At 41.7% G+C, this 19,279-nt stretch overlaps 1 protein-coding gene across 2 annotated transcripts in view; it reads left to right on the top strand.

Annotated features, from left to right (window-relative positions):
• Nucleotides 1-19,279, top strand: part of pkd1a (polycystic kidney disease 1a) — a 272,402-nt gene that overhangs the window by 71,172 nt on the left and 181,951 nt on the right. For both annotated transcript variants that reach the window (XM_059979055.1, XM_059979056.1), the window contains exons 2-4: nt 8,835-8,906; nt 11,282-11,353; nt 14,343-14,414. In XM_059979055.1, the coding sequence (XP_059835038.1) occupies nt 8,835-8,906; nt 11,282-11,353; nt 14,343-14,414 (216 nt within the window). The remainder of the gene's footprint in view (nt 1-8,834; nt 8,907-11,281; nt 11,354-14,342; nt 14,415-19,279) is intronic.

Here is a 19,279-nt window from a genome sequence, read left to right as displayed (position 1 = left end):
TAAAGATTAGCTTTATTTGTTGCATATGCACTCAGTGGCCACTTTATTAGGTACACCTGTACACCTGCTCATTAATGCAATTATCTAATCAGCCCATCATGTGGCAACAACTCACTGTGTAAAAGCATGCAGACGTGGTCAAGAGGTTCAGTTGTTGTCCAAACCAAATATCAAAATGGGGAAGAAACGTAATCTAACTAACTTTAACCATAGAAAGATTGTTGGTGCCAGACAAGATAGTTTGTGTATCTCAGAAACAGCTGATCTCCTGGGATTTTCACAAACAACTGTCTCTAGAGTTTACAGAGAATGGTGTAAAATTCAGATAAATCCAGTGAGTGGCAGTTCTGTGGGTGACAAATCCTTGTTAATGAGAGAGATCACAGAGAAATGGCCAGATTGATTCAAACTGACTACAACAGTGGTGTGCAGAAGAGCATCTCTGAACGCTCAGCACATTAACATTTAAAGTGGATGGGCTACAGCAGCAGAATACCACACGGGGTTCTTCTCCATACCTAATAATGTGGCCACTGTGTGTATGTCGAAGCATATAGTAAAATGCATCACCTTGCGTCAGCAACCAAGTTAGGCTGCCCTGAGATTCATTTTCTTGTTGGTGTCCTCAGCAAATATAAAGAGACAGAATAGAATCAATGAAAAACACATACACACAACCAAGATGGAGAAGCAAACCTTGTGCAGAAAACAATAAACTGTGCAAATACAAAAAAAAGAAAAAATAGAAGAATAATATTAATAAACAAAAAAAATCGCGAATATGAATTGTCGAGTACTTGAAAGTGAGACTGTAGGGTGTAGGGCCGGTTCAGAGTTGAGGTGAGTGAAGTAATCCACACTGGTTCAGGAGCCTGATAGTTAAGGGGTAATGAGCCTTCTTGAACCTGGTGATGTGGAAACTAAGCTCCTGATGGCAGCAGCAAAGAAGTGATGGCATTTCTTTGAGCTGTTCTGGGAATAGACATAAATCCCGGCTCAGAACCAGAGCTGATGGGAAATTGACACCTTTGGTAGACAGATGTTGCTTGATACAGGCCTGGCTTTGTCCCTCTCTCTTTCCACTTCCTAAAATTTTAAGACAAAATTTTGAAGATGGTGCCAAATCTTTAGATCAGCGAACCAGATAATTTTCCTATTTCAGACTTGGTTGGAGCTGTTTTGAAGTGAGAACTGTTTTTGTCCTTAATATCAGGCAGTGATGTATGAAGTTAAAAATTTTAACCCATATGTTTCCATGACAATTGATGTCAAACAAGGAACAAGACTTATTACTTGTTTCTCTGTATGTTACTCGACTTAAATAGAGGAGCTCAAATGGAGGGGTGATACATTTATAATGGTTGAAAATTGGTTCCAATGTCACCATTATAATGAAACCTATTTGTTATTTTATTGTTTTATTTATGTTGAAATATTTTCTTAGTCACTGAAATAAGAAACTTGTGAAGTGGGCTTCAGTGGCTTGTATTCTACTGTGCAGTAACACAGTAGCGTAGTGGTTAGCATATTGCTATTACTGTGCCAGAGGCCTGGGTTCAGTTCTGCCACTGTCTGTAAGGAGTTTACATGTTGTCTCTGTGACTGCATGCATTTCCTCCAGCTGTCCTGGTTTCCTCCCACATTCCAAAGACAGTAGATTAGTGGCACTTGGGTGTAACAGCATGGCATAGACTCAGGCTGCAAAGGCTTATTACCGTGCCGTATCTCTAAATAATAAATAAAAATGGAATCAATAGCTTGGTGTGATCTGGGTTCATGTGCCCGATTTAGCAATGGTAAAGTAAATAAGGCCCAAAGTCCCTGGAGTTTAGCTTTGTAAAAGCTTAACTCTTCAAGCATTGATTTTGGCATTTTGGCTGTAGAACAGTTCACATTTTGCCTCAGAGGAAGATGCAAGGGTTGCATTTTGGTCTAGAGGTTGGGAGGATGAATTCTATTGATAATTCGTCATTAGTTTATTACTGTCACCTATACCAAGATACAGTGAAAAGCTTGTTTTGCATACTGCTCATACAGGTTTCAAGTTAACAAATTTCACAACACATACCAGTGATATTAAACCTGATTCTGATTCTGACTCTGATCAAATCATTACACAGTGCATTGAGGTGGAATAAGGTACGACTATAACAATGACACTATTTTGGATTTTCTGAGTATGCCTGCAAGAAAATAATCTTGGGGTTGTATATGGTGACATTTTTGCACTTCGATGATGAATTTACTTGGAACTTTGAATAAAGTGTAAAAACTACTGAAAGAGTGCAGTGCAGGTAAACAAGAAAGTGCAAGATTGTAATGAGGTACAATACTGTCTTAGACACACACATATATATAGCTAGGGTGCCTAAGGCTTTTGCACAGTACTGTACTTGTCAATGTGGAACAGAGAGTGAGTTTGTAAATCTGGCGGGAGCAAAGGATGTTGGGAATGGTGAGGGTGGGGCACTGCGGGAGAGGTGTGGGACAGGTGACAGAGAAGGAGTACTAGGACAAGTGTATACACACCAAGTCCTGAGACACCAGGCAAGGCCATTTGATTTCAAACAATTGGTTTATTGATCATTACAGAAGGTCTCTCTGGTGCTTCCCACTCCTCCCCTCTCCCTTCCCCCTTTCCCAACCATGATTCCCCTCTCCCTGCCCCCTTCCCACTCTCAGTCCACAGTAGAGACCCATATCAGAATCAGGTTTATCACCACTCACATCTGTCATGAAATCTGCTTTACTTGTGGCATCAGGACAGTGCAATTCATAAAATTACTACAGTACAGTGCAAGTGTCTTAGGCATCCTATCTGTATAAGTGTGCCTAAGACATTTGCAGAGTACTGTAGATTGTGAGGCCTGGAGCCCACCCTGTCATACAACAGTCGGTTTGCTTTTTCTCTGCTTGGGCTACCTAGACAGGAGACCCATATCAAAGTTTGAGTTCAGCTATTTAGGACTGGGAGGAGCAGGAACTACTTAACCTGGATATCAATGAATCATGGAAATTCTCCGCCAATGGTGAAAAACTTCGTTTAGCAAGCCATCCATACAGACATCATTTCAAAACACAAGTAATTTGAGGTAGGGAAAGGGGACTGTGATAACAGAAAGCAGAATATTGTGATGTGGTTACTGTTACAGAGAAAGTGCAGTGCAAGTAGACAATAAGGGTCATGGGCCATGCTGATATTAATTGTAAGATCAGAAGTTCACCCTTAAGGTGCATGTATGGTACAGGGATGATTAAAGATGAGCTTTATTAGTCACTGGTACATTGAAACATCAAAACATACAGTGATATGTGTGGTTTTGCATCAAGGGCCAACACAGTTTGAGGATTGTGCTGGAGGCAGTCCATAAGCATTTCCATGCTTCCAGCACCAATATAGCATGCCCACAACTTACCAACCCTAACCTGTACATCTTTTGGACTGTGGGAGGAAACCCATACGGCCATGGGGAGAATGTACAAACTCCTTACAGACAGCAGTGGGAACTGAACCCTGTTCTTACAGCTGGGAACCGTCCCTTGGAATAAAGACAAGCTGAAATTCTAATACCTGCTCTCGTGTTAGATATAACCTGGTGTGCTGTTTCTAGATTTGATTACAAGGGAAGGTTACCCTGCTCTTTGTCAAATCCTACCATTGAATTGTTATCCCAAAGCACAGAGAGGGTCTTGACTTAACTAAGCAACATACCTTCAGTAGGGTAATTCAAACTCATGATCTCCCTATGGTGAGTCTCCCAAATCCACTTTGATACATTCAAAGTGCCAGAGTGTTTGAACGCACTTGTTGTTATCCTAACTATTATATTTCTGCTAACGTCATCTTGTGTTGTTGTTTAACCAGACAACAAGTCAAGAAAGGAAAACCCCCTTGAAGCTTACAGCAATGGTTGCATGGGAGACGGTGCTGATCCTGAAAAACTACTTCACGCTCCACTGACAGAACAAGTTTAGGCAAAGTCTCTTCTCCTTTTGTGCTCAGTTTGAGCTACGTGGCTGGCTGCTCTGTCAATGGTTGAAGGAGTACTTACCACTTGCTGTTGTACGCAAAGGTTTCACCACAAAGCCCGAGGTGTGGATAACATCACTCACCTCAGCTTCTGACGGACTCAATTTCAAGGACTCTTTAATTCATGTTCTTAGTATTGTTCATTCATCCAGCCTTTGATTTATCCATCTATCTATCCATTTATCTATTTATTAATCTACAATTCGTCATCTTTTGCACAATGGCTGTTTGTCAATCTTCACTTATGGATAGCTTTTCATCAATACTTTTGTATTCTTTATTTTCCTGTAAGCGTCTGCAAGAAATGAATCTCAGAATCAGGTTTAATGTCATGGTATATGCTGTGAAATCTCAAGGTAGTCTGTGGTGACATAAGTGCATTGATTATAAATTTACTTTGACTCCTGTGATGAAAGGAAACAGAATTAGCATTTGGTGATCAGCAGTTAACCACTTCCCACTGTGAGAAGCACTACACCATTAGGCTATTGCCCAGGGAATGCCATACTGCTGGGGACACTGCCTTTATTGAGTCAAGTCAGGAGGTACAGGAGCCTGAAGATCCACACTCAGTGTTTTAGAAACAGCTTCTTTCTCGCCAGTATCAGGTTTCTGAACGGTCCTTGAACCCGTGACCTCCTTCTCACAATTTTGTTCTCTTGATGACCCTTCACCCAGGGCACACCCTCTTCTCACTGCTACCATCAGAGTGGAGGCAAGGGCCTGAAGACCCACACTCAATGTTTTAGGAACAGCTTCTTCTCCTCCGCTGAGCAGTCATTCCTCTTTTGCACTATTTATTTGTTTTTTTGTAACTGGTAGTATTTTATGTCATGCACTGTACTATCTATCTGTCTATCTATTTATTGTAACTTATAGTATCTGTAACACGCTGGATACATCAAATTGGCAAACTGATTTGTAGAAGGTACCATAAGATAAAAGTTGATAACTCAGTCAGCTCCATCATGGGCAGTAGCCTCCCCAGCATTGAGGACATCGTCAAAGAGCGATGCCTGAAAAAGGCGGCGTCCATCATTGAGGACCCCCATCACCCAGGACATGCCCTCCTATATACTAGAACATACTACCATCAGGGAGGCAGTACAGGAGCCTGAATGATTCAGGAACAGCTTCTTCCCCTCTGCCATCAGATTTCTGAATGGTTCATGAAGCCATGAGCACTACCTCACTATTTGTCTTTTGCACTCTATGTTTGATTTTTTTTTTGTAACTTATAGTAATTCTGATGTCATGCCCACTATTGCTGGCATAAACCATGAAATGTCATGACATATGTCAGTAATAATAAACTTGATTCTGATTTGGGTTGTTGATCTTAGGTGGATGCAGAAGATTCCACAGCACTAATTCCACAAAAAAGCAGGGTGTTACCCATGGTCTTGGCCGATGTTGATCTCTCACATGGGATTGGTATTGATATTAGTTTACTTTTGATATGTGTATCAAGATGCAATGAATATCTGAAATACATCTTATGGAAAAGATTGATGATGAACTTCAATAAAAAATAAATTACAAAAGAAAAGATAGTTTTGCAAGCCATCCATACAGATCATTTCAAAACATAAATATTTTGAGGAAAAACAATAAGAGAATGCAGAATCATAAGCAAGAAGTTCTGCCAATGCTGGACCCCTTGAGGAACACATGCACAAAATGCTGGAGGAACTCAGCAGGTCAGACAGCATCTATGGAGAGGAATAAGCAGTCAAAGTTTCTGACCGAGACCCTTCATCGGGATTCTGAGTCTTGGCACAAAATATTGACTGTTTATTCATCTCTATTGATGCTGCCTTATCTGCAGAGTTCCTCTAGCCCTTGTGTGCGTACCGCAGAAGGCAGGATATAGAGTAATAGTTACAGAAATTGTGCAGCGCAGGAAGTAATATGGTGCAGGGGCCATGGGATGCTGCCACTGCAAAGCAGCATCCATCATCAAGGACCCCCCCCCCTCGCCCCCAACACCATCCAGCAATGCTATCATCAGGCAGAAGGTACAGAAGCCTTATTTCCCACACCACCAGGTTCAGGAACAGTAAAGGGCTGGGTTCATCGGACCCAAAGGATCCAAACCAATTTGAGTATCCGAGGAATGTGGTAATAAGTGTACAAGCTCAACAAAGTAACTCAAATCTAATTTATCATCATACCAGAGAAATCACAAACAAACCACACTGAATACCATGTAATAAGTTACAAAGATTTCAGGGCTTACAACTCTTAGTCTCCACTTGATTGTTGCTGTTATCGGGAGACTTGATTGTCACAAAATTCTGACTCATGAAATTATCCTGGGTCTGACCTAGGCATCGATCAATCGCGATTCCTTGGACCAGTTGAAGTCCTAAGAACCGAGCAAAAGGTACCTCAATAAATAGGGGTTCAATCCACAAGCACTTAGAGACAGATCTTTTGTCCCGACAACTCTCTAGTCTTTTGTTCTCGTGCCACTAGCACCCGAGGCCAAAAAAGAATCCAGCTGCTATTAGCAAACATTTAAGAAACCTTCAGGGTAAGAATCCAGCTGTTGTTAGCAAACATTTAACAAACCTACAGGGTAAGAATCCAGCTGCTATTAGCAAAACATTAAACAAACCTACAGGGTAAGAATCCAGCTGCTATTAGCAAAACATTAAACAAACCTACAGTGTTTAACTTGTCCGACACCTTACATGCTGTGAGCTTTTGTAAAAAGCTAAAGTGTCACTTGGAATTGTTCAGACTTTCATCGAATATTTTTGCAAAATTTAATACTCCACAACACATTACCTTACAAATGTTAGGCTCCTGAACTACTCTGAACTGATTCTACAATCTACAGACTCACTTTCAAGGATTCTTATAATGATTATTGGAAGAGTTTGCCTCATTATGCACATCGCCATCAGTCAGTCTTTGGTTATATACAGTTTTCTGAAAAGTTTGATTTTATTTCCTTATTTCCCTGTAAATGCCTGCAAGAAAATGAATCTCGGGGTTGTATATGATAACGTATGCGTACTTTGATAATAAATTTAATTTGAACTTTGAGGTAGATAGTGAGGTCAACAGTTAATTTTTAATGAATAACAAATCCATTCATGAGTTTTATAACAGCAGGATAGAAACCGTCTTTGAGCCTGGAGACCATAAGCAGTTACATAGGGTCACCTGTTGTGATTGCACTGGTGTTCACCAGACATGGCTGTAAACTGCACAAATTAGTTTTTTTTATTTCTTATATAAGTTTCCATGGTTCGGATAACAGTCTAGGGGTGGTGTGAGTCTGAGAGATTATTTTTAAGTAAAATAAATGCTCTGTGGCCTAAGAAGCGTCCTGGATTGTAGTAGCGACTAAGCTTTAGAAGTACTTCATTAGATGAGGATTTGGAAAGAGATATGAAAATTTGCTGAGAAGGAAATGGGCACACTTGATGAAAGGTCTCGGCCCGAAACGTCGACATCGCTTCTCCCTATAGATGCTGCCTAGCCTGCTGTGTTCTACCAGCATTTTGTGTGTGTTGTTGTTTGAATTTCCAGCATCTGTAGATTTCCTCGTGTTCTCACCTGATGTTGTCTGCTTTGACACTCATCTAAATAAGGCTGTCTGTACTAAAAGTGCAAGGAACTTTCTGTACTATATTCAGATATGTCTGTCTAGAAAACGTAATGAGGATAAGGACTCTCCAACTAAACTCTGCACATTGCTGACCTATAATGTCTGTCACATCATCCAATGGTTTATAGACAGTCAACACTGATGAATATTGAATCACAAATGCTTTAAAAAAATAAACAGTAACTTGAAAAAAGAGGGAGCTATTAGAATGCATGCCTGTCACTCACATCTCAATCAAGCAGCAGAGCTTGGGATAGGGACTAGGAACAGCATCCTTGGCTGCTTTTTCCATTACCGCCCATCTCCCCACAGTGCATCCCAACTTATATTCTCTCCTGGCCCTGGTGAAATTAAGTCATCCCAGCAATGGTTGGGGGCTTGACCTTTTAAATATTATTGTAAAAGGAGTGTTTGCCAGGGTGGATTCAAACCAGGGTTGTTATGTTGAAGTTCCATATCCTTAGCCAGTCGTCTGCCAAGAGAGACTTAGACCAGGCGGACCCGAGTGCAGAGGAGATCAGAGACAAGGATGGAGTTGAACAAAGAATCTTTACTTGTGGTTTGGTTAGTAGAGAACACAGGATAGGACTCGAGAATCACTGGACACAGTGTAGGTAGACTCAAAACTGAGCAGAGGTGAACAAAACAGAGGGAACTTACATAGAGAAGCTAAACACAGCACAGGAGCACTGATAACTAAGACAAGACTCAGCTGAAAATAATCTTCAAATAATCAGAGGAGGAGATGCACCAGAGCCTGGAGGATTCTGGCCCACTGGGTGGTCAGACCAGGGCATGCCGCTTATTGCTGTAGTAATTGCATGACAGTTATTCTTCATACATTAGATAAGTCTGGTGAATGATCAGGGAACCAATGTCACAAGTTCAAGAATTTCACATAGCAAGTAACTTTAACCTGGTTCCATGATTTGGATTTCCACAGTATTGAGCAGAATGCTGGTTTTTTATACTCAGCTGATAGCATTCAATATTGGCTTTTTTAGGAAAATAAAGCTTGTAAGGTGAGGAGCTAGCTGTGCATCCAATATCATAGGCTTCCGGTTAAAATTGGCCGTTTACTATGCAAAATAAATTTCTGTCCTTAAAGTTTAAGCATCAACATCACCTTGGCTTTCTGTAAATGGAATATGAATAAATTTTAACAGCTCTGTTCTTTTCCAGGGACCTTTCATACAATGGCATTCTCTCACTCGATGAAAACTTTTTGGACAATTTGACTTCCCTGGAGAAATTGTAAGTGAATTGTTCATTCATGGATTTTAAATTTATTTGCTGGGTTTGTTCTGGGAAGCTGTTCCACATTTAGCATGGTCTATGTGACAGTTTAAGCTTTTCCCCAAATGTCTTGGGCTGACGACAGAGAGCAGAATGCCTTTGTAGTCATCGAGTCAACTTAAGATGTTGAGAGAAAAGTATAGGGGGGATGTCAAAGGAAGGTTTTTTTACACGGAGAATGGTGAGTGCAAGGAATGCACTGTTGGGGTGGTGTTAGAGGCAGATACATTAGGAACATTTAAGAGACTCAGAAAGTAAAATAGAGGGCTATGTGGGAGGGAAGGATTAGATTGATCTTACAGTAGGTTAAAAGGTCAGCACAACATCGTTGCTCAAAGGGCCTGTAATTTGCTCTAAGTTCTATGTGTTGTATTCTGTATTAGTTGATAATAACAGGAAATTCTGCAGATGCTGGAAATCTACAGTAATACACAGAAAATGCCGGACTGGTGGAAGTCTTGGCCCAAGACGTTGACTCGTTGTTCCTTTCCATAGATGCTGCCTGACATACTGAGTTCCTCCAGCATTTTGTGTGTGTTATTCTATATTAAATTAATGTGGATATTTAGGAACGTACGCCGGTTCAGAAGAGCTGAATACACAATAAGTAGTGTCTGTAACTGGAACTGGATGTGGAAGTGGAGTATAACATGTGGCATTAATATAGTGTGTTTAGGAGTATTAATTTCTAGCTGTCTTCTTTGATATTTGTCACAACCTCATTGGTTCATGTGGCTGACCTCTTCCTTATCTGTCCAGATGTGCTGTCTGTTTTATCATGGTCTCAAAATGGTTAAATAAGTGTGACCAAATCTGATCAGAGTGGGTATCATCAAAAAACCTTGAAAGAATCAAGATGTTACTCTCTATATTACACACTTAAGAATTATCATTGCACTTTCTCCAAGAAGACCTCAGCATTGCATATTATTGAAAACTTTTGTTTTAGATAATACATCACAAACACTATATCTCAAGAAGAAAAATTAGTAGTTTTCTATGAACACAAGTGATTCTGCAGATGCTGGAAATCCAGAGCAACACACACAAATGCTGGAGGCACTCAGCAGGTCAGGCAGCATCCAAGGAATGGAATAAAGAGTTGACATTTCGAGCCAAGATCCCTCATGGGGATTTAATAACCAGTTTACTAACTGTTTACTATTTTGTTTTTCTTTCTCTTGATTTTTTAATGCATTTTCTACAACAGTACAAAAAAAACCCCAAGAACGAAATAGGAAATTAATACAGTACAAGATAAACATACAATGGTAATATAATACAAAATATAATTATTGAAAAAGCACCCAAATTGAAGTCATGTAAAGTTAGTATCACCCCCACCCCCGCAAGAAAAAAATCTCCAGACCAACCAGAGCAAAATGTAGGAAATATAAATCAGAACATTCAAGCCCCCAAAATTGTAAATACAATTAAAAACAGAAGATAATAATGCCTACTACCAAAAGAAAGGCTGAAAGCAAGGGACTGAAAAAGAAACTTAGTCAAAAGGAAAGTTATGAAAATACTCAATAAAAGGTCCCCAGACCTTATGAAACTTTATGTCTGAATTAAGAATTGAGTAATGAATTTTTTCAAGATCTAAACAGGACATAATATCGTTAAGCCATTGAACGTGCATGGGTGGGGCAACATCTCTCCATCTAAGAAGAATTAGACGTCTAGCCAGGAGAGAAGCAAAAGATAATATTCGATGTTTAGTCAAACTCAAACGTATATTTGTCTCAACCAAGAAACCAAAAAGAGCAATTAAAGGGTTAGGTTCTAAGTGGTGATTCAGAATACAGGATAAAGTTAAGAAAACATCCCTCCAAAATTTCTCTAGACTAGGACAGGTCCAGTACATATGAATGAGAGAAGCCTCGCCACTTTTGCATTTATCACAAAGAGGACTAACATTAGGATAAAATCGAGATAATTTAGATTTGGACTTATGAGCCCTATGAACAGTCTTAAACTGTAAAAGACAGTGGCGAGCACAAAGAGGAGTTAACCGACTTGAGAATCGAGTCCCAAACCTCATCAGATAAAGGGATATTTAAGTCATGCTCCCAAGCCATTCTGATTTTATCCAAAGGGGTGCGCCGTAAGGATACTAATTTATCACAAATAAAAGATATTAAACCTTTACACAATGGATTAATAGAAAGAAACAAGTCCATAGCATTTTTCTCGGGCATCTCAGGGAAGTTGGGTGATAAATTTTGTAAATACTTCACTAACATATTTGTTGCTAATATGGGTGAAAGTCAAACTGAAGTGATAAGTAGAATAGGTTCTATTTCAATTAATAGTCTTCTTTTGTTCCCCAGATATCTACAGGGCAATAATATTAGTATTCTTAACAAAGAAATCTTCGCTGGTAGAAGATATTTATCAGATATGTAAGTGTTTTAAGTCTATATTCATGTCTGTAATGATTGAATGTACTTTATAACCTAGGCATCACACATTGTCCACTCCTGGGACATCCCTACATCTGAACTTTCCCCAGATATCCATGTTGTGCACCTGTGATACTTGGGAAAGAACAGCTAATGCCACGTGTTTGGGTTTGTAACCTCAAACAGATGTTCTTATTGAAACTGACCCAGCCCAGGTGTCAGAAAGATGGCTGAAGTTTCAGACCAGGGTACCTGGGACTAGTCATTTCTGATCTGGAAGATTTTAATAAACAGGGAAATTTCCCAACCTGTTTTAGGGCGATGGTGAAGCAAGGGAATTGGGGCGGTTACCAAATATTGTTAAGAATATCTGAAATATCTCATTTGCATGTGACTGTCCATGCAGAATACAGGCACCTGTGTTTGTGTTGGCGGAGACCAGAAAATGTAATTTTTTCTCATGGGCAAGATTGCGGCAATAATGATTGCATGATTGTATTGTTCTTCTGGAGTTGTGCTACCCATGGTGACAATGGCAGGACTTTCAGGTAGTTTCCAGCGTCCTTAACGTGTTTTGTGCTTAATTATAACCATTCAGTTTACCCTGTGGCAAATGTCTTTCCAAGCCCTAACCCCTTCCCAGTGTCCAGTGTGACTAACTCCCTGCAGATATTCCATCACCGGACCTCTACCTCCAGCCATCCATGTGTCAAACAAACCTTGCAGGGCCTCGTATTCTGTTATGAAACATGGGTATTGTTGGATTGGGCTGTAGAATTGTTATTTTTCTTGCCGTTTAACTTTCCTATGCTTGCTTGTATTTTTATATAATCCCCTACATACATGTGATTATTCAGTGAATTTTTCAGTACAGTAATTGTGTTAGAGTTGCCTTTGTATTTTTCCATAAATTTATTGGTTTCATTGGCAGGTGTCATGTTCCTTGAATCTGCCAATGCTGTTGGTTACCTGTTACCTCTAGTCCAGTATGAGAAGACCACAACTACTTTTCGGTCTCCCCTTTCTTCTCTTGACACTGCTCTTTCTTCTTTTTCTTTGCTCCTGTAACACTTAAAACTGCCCTGAGCATCAAGATTTATGCCCCTTTCTGATCTCTGAAGAACTTTTGGATCGCAAAATCATCAGGATCCAACAGGGTCTTTGGAAAGGCTAGCAATTATTACCATCCCTTAGTTGACCTTGAGAAGATGGCTTCGCATACTAGACAGGATTTAAGTCAACCTAGTTCCTTTAGTTACATATAGGCCAGACTAGGTAAGAGCAGTAGAAATCCTTTTTGGAAGGTCATCAGTTCCTAATTACAGAGATGTCCAATTCTATGTTCTTGTCTCCTAACATCAGAGAAAGAAGCTATTCAGCCCATTGATTATTTGCCATCTCCAAGAGCAATCCCATTCCCCATTTACTTTGTTGCACCTGTTCTCCATTATGGTTAAATGACACCGGTGTCAAGCTGTATGGGTCCTAATGCCCTTCCCTTGGACAACATTGGTGGCATGGAGAGACTTGCAACTTGGGCAACTGCCGGTCTTCCATCAAAAAAACCCTGCCCAGGCTTGTGCCCTGGAAACTTTCCAAGGTGCAAATCCATGGTCTATCAAGACTAACGGAGGCCTACACGCCTACACAATATGAAATAGACTACCACCTCAGCAGTAGTCATTGGGTAAATTTAAAGCAGATGATGGTAGGTTCTTGATTAGACAGGGCATCAAGGGTTACTGGGAGAAGGCAGGAGAATGTGTTTGAGAGGGATAATAAATCAGCCATGATGGAATGACAGAGCAGACTCGATGGGCCAAATGGTCTCATTCTGCTATGATGTCTTATAGTGTGTCAGCAGTAGTTTTGTTCTCAAGTCGGAGTTCAACCAATTGTCGTACCCAATTTCCCCACGAGCCACTAACACGAAGGACAATTTATACCGGCCAATTAATCTGGAAATCAGTGCGTCTTTTGGAACGTGGGAGGAGAGCAGAGTATCCAAGGCAGACACACACAATCTCCACACCAGAGGCTGGGACTGATCCAGGATTGCAGGAGCTGGGAAGCAGCTACACTACCCGCTGTGCCTCCGCACCCACCCATCAACAGATCATGAGATGAACTCAGATTCTAAGAACACCATGGGAACATGGTGGGATATTGCCATAGTTAGGTCACTGGGATAGCAGGCAGAGAGCTGGATCCAGAGACAGGAGACTGAATTTCACCTTGGCAGTTAGGGGGTATGAACAATGCTGACATTAACCGATGATTTGGGGGGTGGGCACCACGGCAACATAGTGTGATATTATTATAGCTATTACAGCTGGAGATCTGCGTTCAATTTCAGCGCTGTCTGTAAGGGGTTTATACGTTCGCCACTGTCAAAGACGTACTGGTTAGTAAGTATAGATATAGGAGCAGAATTAGGCCATTTGGACCACCACATCCACTCCGCCATTTCATCGTGGCTGATCCATTTTCCTTCTTGGCTTCAATCTCCTGCCTTCTCCCCATATCCCTTCATGCTCTGATTAATCAAGAACCTATCAGCCTCTGCCTTAAATATACCCAATGACCTGGCCTCCACAGCCACCTGTGGTAATGAATTCCACAGATTCACCAATCTCTGGCCAAAGAAATTCCTCCTCTTCTCCATTCTAAATGGATATCCCTCTATTATGAGGTTAATCGGACTTTGTAAATTGTCCTGTGATTAGGCTAGGGTTAAATTGGTGGGTTTCTGGGTGGTGTGGCTCATTGGGCCAGAAGGGCTTGTTCTGTACTGTATCTCTAAATTAAAGTGAATAAACCAGGTTATTGCAGAAAATATCAAACCGGGGTGGTGATTAGGTTATTTGAGATGATGTTGGGTTATTACTGTACTGCAAAAAAATTAATTCTGTATGGTATACACTTAAAGACTTGCAAAACATGGAATTATATCAGATGAAACTAATTCTTTCTACATCTTTCCTTACAGAGACATAAGCAACAATCAGATATCTACTTTAGAAGATGGAATATTTGCAGATTTATTTAATTTAAGTAAAATGTAAGTTTTCAGGAATCTACTTGTGTTTGCGACCTCCAATGAAACAGTGCAATCAATATATTTAAATTGGATCTTGGCTCTAACCAGTGCTCTTTGAAATCACAGAAAACGTGCTGAATTGGCTGTGAAGTAAAAGCAATTACAGTCATAGAGTCATACAACACTACAGCACAGAAACAGGCCCTTTGGTCCATCTGGGCTGTGCCAAGCTATTAATCTGCCTATTCTCATCCCCCTGCACCTGGACCATGGCCCTCCATGACCCTCCCATCCACATACCTGAAGTGTTGAAATCGAGTCCTTACCCACCACTCCCACTGGCAGCTCATTTCAAATGCTCACCACCATCTCAGTGAAGAAGTTTACTCTCATGTGCCACTTAAACTTTTCACCTTTCACCCTTAACCCGTAACTTCTAGTTGTACTCTCACCATATCTCAGTGGAAAAAGCCTGCCTGCATTCACCCTAACTATACCCCTCATAATCTGGTATGCCTCTATCAAACCTCCCCTCATTCTCCTACATTTTAGGGAATAAAGCCCTAACCTATTCAACTTTTCCTTATCAGTCAGTTTGCCCTTAAACTAGTTGGACAAGAGGTTGATTGTTAATCAAAATTTTGGAGTGCTTTCGGCGGCTATGGTTGGCTAGTGAGATGCGGGACACCAGTGTTTATGGGGAGGATCCAGCCATCCTCTGGGATGAGGTGTCCTCGTACAGCAGCTAAACACCACCAGGTTTTGATTCCGTGGCTCCAGCCACCCCTGTGCGTGCCAGCAGCCTTAACTGATCTTAGCCATGGAAACCCTTCAAACACGAATAAACAAAGCAACTTTTGTTCACCCCATGAGAGAAGGAGAAGGAAAATAACGTGAAGGGAAACAAGGAGCATTATAGAGAGGAAATCATAAAGTTTTGATCCCATCTGGAGGACTGGTGGGAAGAAACAAATGAGCGTTCCTTCCAAAGTAGGGTCACAAATTTATGGGCAATCTAATTCCAGTTGAGCCTGCTTTGACAATTAGAAAGTTTAAATATTGCAGAGCTTGAATGCGGTATGTTATGTAATGATGGCTCTGTAGCGTGGAAAACAAGCTAGTTCTGATTACTACTCAGAGGACAGCCTAGTTCTGAGGAATGCTCAGACCGTGGCACGTAGTGGTTTAGCGCAACGTGTTGCTGTGGCAGGGACCAGAGTTTGATTCTCTCTGCTGTCTGTAGGAGTTTGTACGTTCTCCCCGTGACCACATAGGTTTCCTCTGGGTGCTCTGGTTTCCTCCCGCATTCCAAAGACGTACAGGTTAGTAGGTTAGATGGACACGGGGGTGCACTTGGGTAGCTCAGGCTTGTTGGGCCAAAAGGTCCTGTTACTGTGCTGTATCTCTCTCGAAAAAAAACTGGAATTATCAGACTTACACTCAGAGGCCACCTTATTAGATACCTCCTGTACCTAATAAAGTGGCCACTGAGTGAATATTTGTGCTGTGGTTGCCCATCCACTTTAAGGTTCAACATATTGTGCATTCAGAGATGCTCTTCTGCACACCAGGGTTATTTGAGTTACTGTCAGCTTGAACCAGCCCAGCCATTCTCCACTGACTGCTCACATTAACAAGGCATTTTCACCCACAGAATTGTTAGTCACTAGATGTTTTATCAATTTAAGGGGAAAAAAAATAATAAGAAATAGAAAAGACTCAATGAGCAATAGAAGGAAAAAAATACAAGTCAAACAAACAAGTGAAGCGAACAACAGCATTCCAAACCAAAACTGAGTCCTCAGATCCAAACCCTGGAGTAGGCCCCAAGCCTCACTTATCAGGTCATCATATATAGAGGGCATGGAGCACAATAACCTTCATAGCCTCATCGCCATGGAGATGACCATCGCAGAGATCAAGCAAAATCAGCTCTTGTCTTGACTGACACCTGTCTTTTCAGTCTATCTGAGCTGGTGTTTAAATTGATCCACAATGGGACAGAGAAAGGCTCCGCACCCTGGCAAGAGAAGTGAACACAGACATCGCACCCTGCCAACAATCATTTCGATGAGGTAGCATCATCAATTTGCGGAAGACTCTCGGAACTTCCGGGAGAGGTGGGATGTCTGCAATAGAATAGCTCCTTAGCTGCTGGTCAGCTAGTTAAAATAATGTTAGCTATGCTAATGAATGAATGACATCTGTTAAACTCACCTCAACATGTCTTTTACATTTTAACCCATCATGGGCATGAGAAGTCACTGTTGCAAACAGTGCAGCGAGCAGCACTGTCATTATTTTTTACCCCTATTTGGCAGGGGTACAGTTTAGTGTATTCTGGGCTGAAGTACGTTTTATATTTTCTCTTTTTTGGAACACTGCCATGGAGTGCTCTCTCTCTCTCTCTCTCTCTCTCGTCGTTTGCTCTAAAAAAAAATCAATTTCCAGGATATTGTGTATAATTTGCAGGTGTCAGGGAGCCACTGTCAATATGCGGGAGACTCCCAGAGCTTCTGGGAGAGGTGGGATGCCTGTAAACATTGTGGAGAGTGAGTCTATCTGGGCTGGTGTTTAAATTGCCTAAACAGTGTGTTGCAATAGGACCCAGGAATGGCTGCTGCAAAAGGCCTCAGGCCTAGATCACACTGCCCAGCAACTCCCTCTGGGCCAGTCAAGCTCTTCAAATTAGCTCAGTGCTCAGAGAAATCCAACCTCGCACCCAGGCCAATTGTACGAACATCGAAATAGAATCTTCTCTGCCCAGGCCTCGACTTCTCCTTACAGTGCCCAGAGGAATCCAACCTCGCTTCCAAGCCAACTGTGTGGACGTCAGAACGCCATCTGCATCAATTCATTCCCCAAACTTGCCTCATCATCGCTTGCGCCTTCACTGCTCATGGCAATAATTTAACTCAATTTACCTCAGGAAAGGTACTTTTAGTGATGTTGTTAGCTGGATTTCTTAGCTTTTTGACTACCAGGAAGCTGTCATACACATTAGGTAGTGCTATTAATTGGAAGAGCTGCTAACAACATGGAAACAATCCCTTCAGCCCAGCTCTTCCACACTGACTATATTGACTAGTGAGCTAGTTCCATCTGCCCATCCTTGGCCTTTAGTCCACTAAACTTCTCCAGATACTTATCTAGATGGCTTTTAAATGTTGCTTCTGTGCTCACCTCAACCATAACTAGGGGCAGCTCACTCCAAGTACGCACCACCCTTTGTGCGACCCTGATGTCCCTTTTAAATTTGTCACTCCTGATCTTTAACTATGTGCTTTCCCGCTGTCTACGCCCCTCAGGACGCGATACACTTGCATCAGGTCACTGGGTGGCGATACCAAAGGAGCGTGAGGTGCTCCTTCCCTCCGTTAGCCTGCAGGTCACTCTTGGGCAAGGAGTAGCACCTGCTTAGACCCCTCCCAAATCAGAGTCATGTGAAGCTGTGAGAGCCAGTGCAGATCACAAGTCCTAGTTATCTGACCACTAATGCCAGGCAAACAATCTCTGAAGAGTGTTGACAATGGCTGGGGTCACCCGTCTTGTAAAGAGACTGTCCAGAAGAAGGCAATGGCAAACCACTTCTGTAGAAAAATTGCCAAGAGCAATCATGGTCGAGGAAAGGCATGATCGCCCGTGTCATACGACACGGCACATAACGGTGTTCACTCTTCAATCTCTCACATTCCAGGGAATAATGTCCTAGTCTGCACAAACTCTCCCTGTAAGTTAGGCCCCCAAGTACAGGCAGCAGCCCAGTAAATAGTTTCTGTACCTAACATCTTGGGGTGGCACGGTAGCATAGTGGTTAGCACAACGCCTTACAGCACAAGCGATCCAGGTTCATTTCCCACCGCTGTCTGTAAGGAGTTTGTATGTTCTCCCTGTGACCACATGGGTTTTCTCCGAGTGCTCCAGTTCCCTTCCACAGTCCAAAGAGGTAGGTTAATTGGTCATTTTATATTGAACTGTGACTAGGCTAGGGTTAAACCGGGGCTCGCTGGGCAGCGTGGCTCAAAGAGGTTGAAGGGCCTGTTCTGCACTGTATCTCCATAAATAAAAAAAACTTTCCAAAACTGTGCACATTGCTCCAATTGTGGCTATACTAGTGTTTTATATAACTGCAGTGTAACTTCCCAATTCCTATTCTCGGTGCCCTGATTGATGGAGGTCATGCCAAATGCCTTCTTCACCAACCAGTCTATGGGTTCCCCAGACCCTACATTCACTGTAGAGCAGGGGTTCCCAGCTTCTCTTATGCCATGGACCAATCTCATAAGCAAGGGATTCGTGGACCCGAGGTTGTAGAAGGAGTTACTTCTCAAAACATCATTATTCTGTAAACAGATGAGCAGCGAAACAGAGAATAAATATATTTCTAGCTGGGACCTTCATAATAGCAATTATTTGCCAACCTCTGCATTGAAGTCCCCACAGAAACAGGCTTGCGGTCTGCTCACTCAGGAAACTTGGTGTTTGATCTTGTCATGGGAGAGTGATGATAACTGTATGTGGTTACAAGTACATTCAACTCCACTGGCATGGAACAAATCATACTGAACCCAAGTACTCCTTTATACAGTACACTAAATCTCTGGACATTGCATCGAATGGGAGAAAACATGCTTGTTTCGTATGCAGAGCAAGAACGACAATGAGGAAGTAGGATTAAAAGTTTTTACAAGGTTATGTTAGCCATGGCACATACAGGGCAACCTACTGTGTGGGAGCCATGACCTGGGCCAGCTGTGATGAAAATGTATGCACTGAAAGACAGCATCAAAAACAGAGAGCCTTCCGCACATAGAGGGCCCATTCAATTCACTGTTCAGTCAACTGGCCACATGCGCATTTGGATGTTGTTCAATACTCTGCTAAAA

This window comes from Hypanus sabinus, chromosome 9, assembly GCF_030144855.1.
Source record: "Hypanus sabinus isolate sHypSab1 chromosome 9, sHypSab1.hap1, whole genome shotgun sequence".
NCBI lineage: Eukaryota > Metazoa > Chordata > Chondrichthyes > Myliobatiformes > Dasyatidae > Hypanus > Hypanus sabinus.
Note: the sequence above shows the minus strand (reverse complement) of the source record. Positions and strands in the feature narration are given on the sequence as shown.